The sequence below is a fragment of the Marmota monax genome, unplaced genomic scaffold (assembly GCF_021218885.2).
Source record: "Marmota monax isolate L192 unplaced genomic scaffold, Marmota_monax_Labrador192_F-V1.1 WCK01_AAM20220418_F8-fsc00038, whole genome shotgun sequence".
In the NCBI taxonomy this organism is placed as follows: domain Eukaryota; kingdom Metazoa; phylum Chordata; class Mammalia; order Rodentia; family Sciuridae; genus Marmota; species Marmota monax.
Window position 1 is genome coordinate 4,916,686 of NW_026692498.1, and position 12,348 is coordinate 4,929,033.

At 36.8% G+C, this 12,348-nt stretch overlaps 1 protein-coding gene across 18 annotated transcripts in view; it reads right to left on the minus strand.

Moving 5' to 3' along the window:
• Ppp6r3 (protein phosphatase 6 regulatory subunit 3) overlaps positions 1 to 12,348 on the minus strand; it is a 125,473-nt gene that overhangs the window by 104,322 nt on the left and 8,803 nt on the right. For all 18 annotated transcript variants that reach the window (XM_058579663.1, XM_058579662.1, XM_058579661.1 and 15 more), the window contains exons 3-4: positions 11,617 to 11,670; positions 10,409 to 10,493 (exon numbers count right to left, since the gene is read on the minus strand). In XM_058579663.1, coding sequence (XP_058435646.1) covers positions 10,409 to 10,429 — 21 coding nt within the window. In that variant the 5' untranslated portion in view covers positions 10,430 to 10,493; positions 11,617 to 11,670. The remainder of the gene's footprint in view (positions 1 to 10,408; positions 10,494 to 11,616; positions 11,671 to 12,348) is intronic.

Below are 12,348 nucleotides of genomic sequence, written 5' to 3' on the forward strand. Positions count from 1 at the left end.
GGAATAAACAATATATAGAAAATTAAAATTACTTTTTACCCTCTATTTTTTTCACGTGACTACTAGAAAATTTAAGATTATGTATGCAACTTGTATTATCTCTACTGACACTGCCCTAAGCATTTCACTGCAGCCTTCACCAGCATCTTGTCCACCTTCGTTAACCAGGTATGACCAAAGCACAGAAAGCACTGCGCCTGGCAATGGGTGGGCACCTAGATGTTTGCTAACTGAAGTAAAGGCCAAAAGTTGATGTCATTTATATATACTCACATAAAAGCAAAACACTAAAAATTTAATTAAGTTGAATAATACTTTTAATACAAAACTGGAATTAAGAAAACATTTGGATATACATACCCTTAAAGAAATAACATCTGCTTCTTTAATGTTCATGCTAAACACCCTGTCTTTAATTTTTCTAAATTTTCATCACAGAATTGGATAGACAGACATTGAGAACACCTAGAAATCTAAGATGGCCAGAAAAGAACTTAAAAAAATATTGAACCATCAATCCTTAAAACACTGATCATCAACTCCAAACAGCAGTATGAGGTCATCAACTCTAAACAGATGACAAACAGGCAAAGTTTGTTGTTTAGCTGACAAGACTTGGACCACGCCAGGTCCAGGCAGGAAGATCTCTTGAGTCCAGGAATGTGACACCAGCCTGGACAACACAGTAAGTGTTCATCTTAAAAGAAAAAGGAAGAAGAGACCCTGCTGACTAGGCCTTGCACCACTTTAAACAACCAAAGAGGGCATACCTCACTCAAAATGACAAGTTTTAGTGTTCTCCCTACAGAAAATGCACTGACACGTGGCCTTGAAAAGGGACCAGAAACAATGTGGAAACTGCATTCCAAAATGAAGGAGCCGGCATCTTAAGTATAGACCAACTCAGATCTAAATGAATTTCAATGTGATTTAGATTGGAAGCCCTTAAAAACTTTCAGTTTGGCTACACATTCCATCTCTGGAGCAAGATCACAACCAAAGAAGCAACATCAGTTTAAGAAATCTCCTCAAGTAGTGGCCAGTGGCGCACACCTGCAATACCAGCTGCTCAGAAGGCTGAGGCAAGAGGATCACAAGTTGGAGGCCAGCCTGGGCAACTTAGTGAGAACCTGTCTCAATAAAAAATAAAAAGGGCTAAGGTGTAGCTAAGTGGTTCAGGTCTCAGTACAGGAGGGAGGGAGGAAGAAAGGAGGGATGGAGGACAAACTGACTTTCTCAAGACCCAACTATTAGTACACAAGAAACAGAGGTCAAAGAACACTGTGGAAACAGAACAGTCAAGGTTTCCATAAACAGATAGTAAGGAGCAGGGCAAGAATGGGGAAACTACAGATTTTTAAAAACTGGGTCGGAATGTGATGGTGCATACCTGTAATCCCAGCAGCTGGGGAGGCTGAGACAGGAGGATCACAAATTCAAAGCCAGCCTCAGCAATGTCGAGGTGCTAAGCAATTCAGATCCTGTCTCTAAATAAAAACAAAATAGGGTTGGGGATGTGGCTCACTAGTCGAGTACCCCCGAGTTCAATCCCTGGTACCACACCCCCCCCCAAAAAAAAACTTTTCAAATAAAAAGTGGGTAGACCTTATTTGGATGCTAATTTGCCTAAATTAGAAATCTGATGTTTGAGACTACTGTGAATTTCAACTCTTACTAGGTATTGAACAATATAAAACTGTATAAAACAATATAAAACTGGCTGAAACAGCTACTAAAAGAAAAACTGGAGTAATTTTTCTCATCATAGATATCAAAAGGTGTTAAAATCTATACAACCTTTTTTCTTTCTTTTTTTTACCAGGGACTGAACCTGGGTGCTCTTAACCACCAAGACACATCCCCAGACCTTTTTATTTTTTTTGAGATAGGGTCTTGCTAAGTTGCTAAGGCTGGCTCTGAACTTGTGGTCCTTCTTCCTCAGCCTCCTGTGGCTCTATACAACCTTTGACACATTAATTCTTCTACTCTGAGTCCATATTAAGGTGCTTACCTTGAGTATAAGGTCACATATAACAACATCCAGAGTTTATAACAGAAAATCAGAGAAAAGTCTATGGAGAACACAGGATACTATGGGGAGCATAATAGAGCAAACAATCCAGGTCACTCATGAACACCTGCACCTCAGTATCTCATAATAAGTAACAACAACAATGACTGTATCTGAAGTTATTTATGCAAAGAAACAAAGCCAATTGAAAATGACCTCAAAACTCTTAGAAGGTCTGGGGTTGTGGCTCAGTAGTAGTGTGTTTGCCAAGCATCTGTGAGGCACTGGGTTCGATCCTCAGCACTGCGTATAAATAAATGTTAAAATAAAGTTCCATCAACATCTAAAAAATATATTTAAAAAAAAAAAAAACTCCTAGAAGAAAACATGAACTAAAATTGCAGCTTTGGATTTGGCAAAGCCTCCTTAAATATGACACCAAAACACAAGAGACAAAAGAAAAATAATGCATAAATGTTTATTAAGTTATACTGTTTTTTGCTTCAATGACATCAACAAGAATTGAAAAGATGCCCCGCACAGTGGTACATGCCTGTAATCCCAGCAACTCAGGAGACTGAGGCAGGAGGATTCTAAGTTTGAGGCCAACCTCAGCAACCTAGGAAGGTCCTAAGCAACTTAGTGAGATCCTACTTCAAAATAAAAAATTAAAAAGACTGGAGATGTACCTTAGTGGAAAGCACCCCTCCAGTAACCAAAAAAAGGGGGGGGGGGTGAGACAACTCAGGGTGGAGAAAATACTTACAAATCACACAACTGATAAAAATTAGTGCACAAAGTATTAAAAGAAACTCTTGCAACCCAACAATAAATACAACCCAGTTTTTTAAATGGGCAAATAATTTAAGTAGACATTCCTCCAAAGAAAAACAGTCAATAAGTATAACAAAAAAAAAGATCCTCAATCACTAGCCCTCAGGGAAATACAAATCAAAAACCACAATGACAACACTTCAGATGCTATTATCAAAAGACACACAATAACAAGTGTTGGTACATTATGGAAAGAATGAATCTTCAACAGCAGCTGGGAATGTAAAATGGTGCAGCTACTCCAGAGAACAATCTGGTATTTTCACAAAAGGTTAAATAGAGCTACCATGACTAAACAATTCCAATCATTCATATATGTATATACTCAAGAGAAATGAAGACATATGATGACAGGAACTTCGTACATGAATGTTCACACCAGCACTATTCATAAAAGCTAAAAAAATCACAAATATCCACCAACTGATGAATGAATAAACAAAAGGCAAGGTTTCCATACAATGGGTATTATTTGGCACCAGAAAAAAAAGAGAGAAAGAGAGAGAAATAGAAGATGTACTGATACATGCTACCACACAGATAAATCTTAAAAATATTGATAGTGTTAATAGGCTAGTCACAAACGACCACACACTACATGATTCCATTATATGAAATGTCCAGAACAAATATGTAAAACACAAAGTAGCCGGGTGCAATGGCTCACACCTGTAATCCCAGCGGCTTAGAAGATAGAGAGCTCAAAGCCACCCTCACCAAAAGCGAGGCACAAAGCAACTCATGGGACCCTGTGAGCTGGGAATATGGCTCAGTGGTCAAGTGCCCTTGAGTCCAATCCCCCTTGCTCAAAAACAAAAAAGTATATTAGTGGTTACCTCTAGGGCTGGGGAGACAGAGAGAAATGAGTGTAAAGAGTACAAGGTTTCTTTTCAGAATAATGAAAACATTTTAGGATGGGGGCTGGAGTTGTAGCTCAGCTGTAAGGCACCAGTGAGGTGCTGGGTTCAATCATCAACAACACATAAAAAGAAGTAAAGGCATTGTGTACATACACAAGTTGAAAAAAAAATCGGAAAAAAAAAATAAAACATTCTAGGAGACTGGAAACAGTTGCACAAATCTGTGAATATACTAAGAAACATCAAATTGTATGCTTTGAGCAGGTGAACTCTATAGCATGTGTATTATTTCTCAATAAAAGGATGATACAATCTATATTTACAAAGAAGCTAAGAAATGTTTGTTTCTTTTTTTTTTTTTTTTTTTTAATTTTTAGTGTTTATTTTTTAGTTTTCGGCGGACACAACATCTTTGTTTGTATGTGGTGCTGAGGATCGAACCCGGGCCGCACGCATGCCAGGCGAGCGCGCTACCGCTTGAGCCACATCCCCAGCCCAGAAATGTTTGTTTCTTAAGGACTTCAGCAACTGAACTTCGCTTTACCAAATGAAGTCACACATTTTCATTGGAACTTCACAATAATCATGTAAGTTCTTTTTTTTTTTGGTGGGGGGGGCAACAATCTGAGTTACAGAGATATTAACTGACCCAGATATCAGAAGAAATGGCTGTGTCAGGACTCTGAAATGGCACACTCCTTTCTCCATAGTGGTGCCTCCCAAAATGTTAAAAGTAAACCCTATACCACAGATGGAGCTACAAAACAGCTACTACTATTTACAGGGGACCTCATATGTGCCAGCCAGTTCTTTAACATTTTTGTATCTGGCACTTTCCAGGCACTTAAACATTTGTTGAATAAATCTGATTTATCTCCTGTAATAGTTGAAAACACCAAGTCTAAGAAATCAACTAATTAAACCATTATTACATGGCAACAAACTTTTCTGATAAAAAATTTGTTTGAGAGGTCTTGTGAAATGTACACACAAGAGGGGAGTGATGATAAAGTACAGGAATGAAAATGAAGCCCTTTCAAAACCCCAGAGGGTCAGTTTTAGTGCCCAGTGGGAACAATGAAATAGTTGAAACTTGGCAACAGTCCAATGATCTGAACACAGCACTCTTCCAAGGAGAAACCAAGTGAAAGCCAACACCTGAAAATGTTTAGCATTTCACTAATTATTCATTAGTAGTCTTAGTGAAAAATCCACAGGTATTAATATCCAGGGATTTAGCAAACAAACCACAAAGAGTTAAAAAACTAATTAATATTGAGAGGGAAGTATGGGACCACGGTACATTCATCTACTGCTGATACACTGTACATACACGGTACATGGGTAGAAGTTTTTAAAAAAGCAGTATGATACACAAGATTTAAAAATAAAAATACCTCATGGTGTTTAAAAAGAAATTTATCAAAAAAGAAACTGGGGGGCTGGGGCTGCAGCTCAGCGATAGAGCACCCACCTAGCATTTGTGAGGCGCTGGGTTCAATCTTCAGCACAACATAAAAATAAATAAATAAAGGTATTGTGTCCAGCTACAAAATATATATATTAAAAAAAACTGTTTTACAAAGGATAAGTACTAATGGATATACATCCATAATCCATGTATGATGAACTATGTATGAACATTACGTGAACTATTAGATAATCTTCATAATAACTCTTACCATGCAAGAGAGGATACTGAAACTAAGAGATCAAAAAACTAGTGTTTAGCAGCACTTAACACTACTTTACTAGGGTTGTAACTGACTGGGAATAGAATGAGCATGGGTGGAAACACTTAGTAAGCACTCACACTGAGAAGAGAGAAGAACATCAGGGCTCACGACAGATGTGAGCATCGTAGGTACACATGTGCAGTTGGGCCTTGAAAGCAGAGCTCTGCCAAGGGGTAGTGTGGAAAATAAGAAAAGCTAAAGAACAAAATGCAAAAGGGGCCTGGAACAAAATTAAAGAGGAGAAGTCAAAAATGGTAGGCAGGAAAATATAGCATCACAGAACTTGGAAATTAGACAAAGAAAACTCTTTCCTGGATTTTGCTACTAGAAATATTTAAGCAACCAATAGTGCTTTGAATACTTTTGTACATCAAAAAGATGCACTTATGTGGAAAAATTGGCACCCCAATGCATCGGGAAAGTGAAGTAGACCAGTTGTTACAGAAAAAGTTTGACAATTCCTCAAAAAGGGGGAAAAAGATTGCAATATAATCTAGCTATTTCACTTATGGGGATATACCCCCCAAAAGGGATATGTGCATATCCATGTTCACAGCAATCTTTCCCTGCTACCCAAAAGACAGAAGCACTGTAGTTTCATCGATGGATGAATGGGTCAGCGCGCGCGCACACACACACACAATGGAATATAATTGAAACTTAAAAAGGGAAGCTATTCTGGCATATGCTGCAACGTGGAGCAAACACTAAAGACATGCTTGAAGCCAATCACAAAGGACAAATACTGCATGATTCCATTTACCTGAGGTACTTAAAATAGTCAGATTCCTAAACAGACTGAATGGTGGTTGCCAGCAACTGGGTGGAAAGGGCAATGAGGAATCAGTGTTCACTGGGTATGGAGCTTCAGTTTGGGAAGATGAAAACCCTCCTGGAGTTGGGTGGCAGTACAGTGTGAATGTACTTAATGCCAATGAGCTGCATACTCTTCCAGTAGTTAACATGGAACTTCTGGTTTCCAGTCCACAACTTAAAAGCTTGGAAGTCACCACTCCCTCTTAGCAATAAGTAAAAAGCTGAGCAAGCTAAAAGCCAACAACTCTTAGCTCTGTCAAAAAAAAAAAAAAAAAAAAAAACCTGAGGTAAAAAGGCTATTTATGGCCCACCTCACCATACTGGAGAGACAGTAAGGCAGATCTGGAGCATCACACCCTACCAGAGGAGGAAAGGTAAGAAAACAAGAACTATAATTAACTGCTGGAGGCTATAATGAATTGTGTGCACAACTTAGGGTTAAAAACTCCAGGGGAGACCCAGTGACAGAAGGTCCCCGAGCTTTTACCTCCAGGAGAAAGGTCACCTTTTGCTTTTGGCAGGGAAAGGGGAAAAGGAAACAGTATGGAATATGGTTCTAGAGCACCAGAGCATTTTGTTTTTAACAAGACCTGTTCTCAAGAAAATGATTTTGTAGCTGTGAATAAGAACAGTGGTGCATACCTGTAGTCCCAGCTACTTAGGTGGCTGAGGTAGGAAGATCAGGAGCCCAGGAGTTCAAGGACAGCCTGAGCAACATGGCAAGGCGTCATCTCAAGGGGGAATGGGAAGGGGGAAAGGAAAGGAAGGGAAGGGAAGAGAAAAGAGCAGAGCAGGGCATGGGAATACATGCCTGTAATCTAGGAGACTTGAGAGGCTGAGAGAGAACGATCACAAATTCGAGAGCAGACTCAGCAACTCAGCAAAACCCTATTTCAAAATGAAAAGTAAAAAGGGGTTGGGGATAGAACTCTGTGGTAGAGCACCTCTGGGTTAAATTATCAGTACTGAAAGAAAGAATGAAAACTATTTTACCAGAGCCTAACAGACATGGCAGGGTACGGGGGCAGATTTAATGCTGGCCGAGTTCACAGACCAGGGCCACTGGCTGACCAACAGACTAAGAACTAGTCACAACCTTATAGAATACTTACAGACCCCACTGGTTACACCACTAAAGGTCTATTTATCACAGGTCCTTTTACCAAAAGCATTGGGTTCGCCCTCCAATGAAAACCTAGAAGGCATACTATAGGGCAAAAACCACAGTATAAAAAAATTGAGAAAGCATCAGAACCAGAGTCACAGATGGCAGGAATGGTGGAAATATCACACAAGAAGTTTCTTAATACCAAGACTAATGTGATAAAGGCTTTAGTACAAAAACTTAAGACCACACATTAAAAACAGAAGGATACTGTAAAAGCAGAGATAACAAGTCCATGAAAAAACACTGACAGGAATGAAGAATGCCTTCAACAGGCTCAATTAGGAGACTGGACTAGATTCAGCTGAAGAAGGAATTTAACATTGAAGATATGACTATTAATTTGCAAAACTGCAAAGCAAAGAGGAAAAATGGCTGGGGGTGGGGACCAAACAAAATACTCAAGAACTGAGGAATGACTACAAAATCTGTTAACACATCCATGAGGTGGTGCCCGGACAGAAAGGGTGGGGGGAGAGAAAAAGAAGCAATATTTGAACCAAAAATGACTAAGAAAATTCCCCAAATTAATGTCAAGACACCAAATCTTAGGTCCAGGGAACTCAAGAGAACAAATTATGCCAAAAATTAGACCTAGGCATATCATAGTCAAGAGTCAGAAAATTAAAGAAAAACTCTTGAAAGAAGCCCAAAAAAGGGTGCTAGGGGTCAGGCAGCACACCTTATCAATAGAGGAACATAGTAAGAATTATATACTTCTTAGAAACCATGCAAGCAAGAGAATGGAGAAAAATATTTAAAGGGTTGTGAGAAAACCAACAACAAAACCACCAACTTATACACTGCAAAATTATTGTTCAAATTGTAGGAGGAATAAAGACTTCCTAGACAGAAAAAAAAAAATCAAGAAAATATATTGAAAAAAGTACTTCAGAGAAGGAAATTATATAGGTCATAAACCTGATTCTACATATTAAAAAAAGAAGAGCACTGGACAATGAACCAGGTTTAAAAAAATTTTTTTCAGGGGCTGCGGTTGTGGCTCAGTGGTAGAATGCTCACCTAGAATGTGTGAGGCACTGGGTTTGAACTTCAGTACCATATAAAAAATAAATAAATAAGTTAAAGGTATTGTGTCCAATAACAACTAAAAGAAACAAACAAAAAATAAAACAAAATCTTTTCATTTCTTATTCTTAATTGATAGCAGGTAAATTTGTCCAAAGTAAAAGTAACAACAATATCTTCAATTATGTGTGCTTTGGTATTAATGTTTATTTATGAAATAAGCAACAAAGATGGTTAAAGAAAGAGGAAGAACCAGGAATATTATATATTTGTACTATCATTACAAAAAGAAAAAAAGTTTAATTTATATGTTAGGAAAGCAGAGAAAATGGAATCAAAATGATTGATTGAATCACAAAAGACAGAAAAATTGTGAACAAAAACAGGAACAAAAAACAAGGGCATGGGATTGCAAATTGGTGCAACCATTTTGGAAAGCAGTATGGAGATTCCTCAGAAAACTTGGAATGGAATCACCATCTGACCCAGCTATTCCATTCCCTGGTTTATACCCAAAGGACTTAAAATCAGCAAACTACAATTACATGGCCACATCAATGTTTACAGCAGCTCAATTCACAATAGCTAAACTATGGAACCAACCTAGGTGCCCTTCAACAGATGAATGGATAAAGAATATGTAGTACATACACACAACAGAATATTACTCAGCCTTAAAGAAAAAAATGAAATTATGGCATTTGCAGGTAAATCAATGGAACTAGAGAACATCATACTAAGTGAAATAAGCCAAACCCCCAAAAAACCAAAGGCCAAATGTTTTTGAATAAGTGGATGCTGATCCATGGGGGATGGGTGGTGGTGGTGAAGAAACTCTGGATTGTGCAGAGGGGAGTGAGGGGAAGGGTGGGGCTGTGGGATGGGAAGGACCGCAGAATGAGACAGACCTTATTACTCTATAAATATATATGATTACACTCCTGGTGTGACTCGGCACCATGTTCAGCCAGAGGAATGAGAAGTTGTGCTCCATTTGTGTACAATGTGTCAAAATGCATTCTACTGTCATGTATAACTAATCAGAACAAATTAAAAAAAAAAAAAAACATATGCTTAAAGTGGTTAAAACAGCAAATTTGTGCACATTTTACCAAAATAAAAAATGCATTAATGAAAATAAAAATTAATAAAAACAAGGGCAAAAAAAACAAAAACATAAATTGATATGGTAGATGTTTCCTAATTATATTAATAACTATATTAAATGTCAGTGGTCTAAGTACATTAAGCAAGAGAGAGTAGATTTAAAAAAAAAAGCTACAAGAAATCCACTCCAAATATAAAGATGCACACAGATTAAAAGTAAAGTGATAGAGGGCTAGGTTGTAGCTCAGCGGTTGAACGCTCGCCCTGGGTTCAATCCTTAGCACCACATAATAAATAAAATAAAGTATTGTGTCTAACTACAACTAAAAAATAATTAAAAAAAAAAAAGTAAAGTGATAGAGAAAAATAACCCATGCTAACACTAGTCAAAAGAGCAGAGCAGCTATATTAATTTCAGATAGAGCAGATTTTAGAGCAGGAAAAGTTTTCTGAGCTACTAAAAAAGAAAAAAAAAAGTACTACATAACAATAAAGGGATGAATACTTAAAGAAAACAACAATCCTTAATGTGCATGTAACTATCGGTGTCAAAATACATGAGGAAGGCCAGTCAGGATGGCACGGGCCTGTTTTAATCCCACCTACTCAGGAGGCCATGGTAGAAGGATCACAAATTCAAAGCCAATCTGGACAACTCAGTGGGACCCTATCTCAAAATAAAATAAAAAGGGACACAGGGGAGCTCAGTGGTAAGTGCTTGAATTTTCTATTAGAGTTAGAGACTTCAACATCCCTCTATCAGAAATGGGCAAATCCTGCAGGTAAAAAAATCAGTAAGGCTAATTAAACTCAACACCATTAATTAACTGGATACAATGGTCTCACCCACCACCAACAGGTAGATCAGCATATTCTTCTCAAACTCTCATGGAATGTTCACCAAGATAGATGTCATTCTGGGCCATAAAACGTACCTTGACAAATTTAAAATAGAAATCATACAATGTTCTCTCAGACCACAATTAAACCAAACTAGAAATCAAAAACAGATAAATGGGGAAATCCCTAAATTCATGAAGATTAAGTAATAACATACTCTATATAACATGGTTCAAAAAAAAAAAGAGAAAAACATTTTGAACTAAACGATAATAAAAATACAACTTTTCAAAACCCATGTGATGCAACCAAAGCTTAGCTAGAAATTTACAGCACTGAATGCACATATTAGAAAATAAAAATCTAAAATCAATATTCTATGATTCTACCTTAAGAAATTAGAAAAAGTCCATCAAATTAATTCCAAAGTAAAAACAAGGAATAATAATTAGGGCAGAAGTCAATAAAATTAAAAATAGGAAATTAATGGAGGGAAAAAAAAAAAAAAATCAACAAAACCAAAGGGTTTTTTTTTTTTGTTTTTTTTTTTTAAGACAATAAAACTGATAGGTTTCTAGCCAGGCTAACCAAGGGAAAAAATTACTAACATCAGAAATGAAAGACAGGATAATCACTACATTTCCCATGGACATTAAAGGAACAGTAAGAGGCTGAGCATGTAACTCAGTGCTACTGTATGTAAGTCTCTGGGTAAAAAAAAAAAAGAAGAAGAAGAAGAAGAAGAAAGAAGAAAGAAAATTGAAAGGAAAATAAAGAAATAACTACTCTATGCTCAAAATTTTAATAACCTAGATGAAATAAAATAATTCCTTAAAAGAGACAATCTGCCAAAACTTAAATAAATAAGACACAATAGCCTACATTTATTTTTGAAAATTGAGTCAGTAATTAATGAACTTCAAAACAACAAAAAGTACCTGGCCCAAATGGGTTTACCAGTGAATCCGACAAAATTTTTAAGGAAAAAAATTATACCAATTCTCTACAGTCTCTTTCAGAAGATGGAAAGAAGCATAGAGAATACTCTCATTCTATGAAACCAGCATTATCACAATACCAAAATCAGAGAAAGATATTACAAGAAAAGTACAAATCAATCTCTCTCATGAACGTAGATGCAAAAATCCTCAACAAAATATTAGGAAATCAAATTCAACAATGTATAAAAAGAATTACATACCACAACCAATTACTTACCTCAGCTCTCTTTAACATCTGAAAATCAATTAATTTAATCCATCCATCAACAGGCTAGAGAAGAAAAAAAAAATCACATGATCCTATCAATAGATGCAGAAAAAGCATATGACAAAACCCACTAAACATTTACAATAAAAACTCAGAAAACTAAGAATAGAGGGGCTGAGAATATAGCTTAGTAGCAGAATGCTAGCATGCAGGAGGCCCTTGCTGTGATCCCCAGCAACAAGAACAGCAAATAGACAAGGAAGAGGAGAAATAATTAAGAAAACTAGGAATAGAAGGGAGCTTCCTCAACCTGATAAATAATACCTACAAAAATCTATAGGTAACATCACAATTAATGGTCAGAAACTTGAAGCTTTTCCATTAGGATCAATAATGGGACAAAGGAAATACCTTCTTAACATCCCTTTTCAACACTGTACTCTAAGTCCTAACTAATGCAATAGGACAAGAAAAGAAAATTAAAACTATACAGCTTGGGAAGAAAGAAATAAAACTTTGTTCACAAGTAAGATGATCATCTACGTACAAAATCCAAAAGAAAGAAATAAAACTTTGTTCACAGGTAAGATGATAATCTACGTAAAAAATCCAAAAGAACGTAGACACACAACATCCTGCACTAAAAAGTGACTATACCAAGTTTGCAAGATACAAAGTTAATATACAAAGGTCCTATATACAACAATTAAGATGGAACTTGAAATTTAAAAAACACATTAC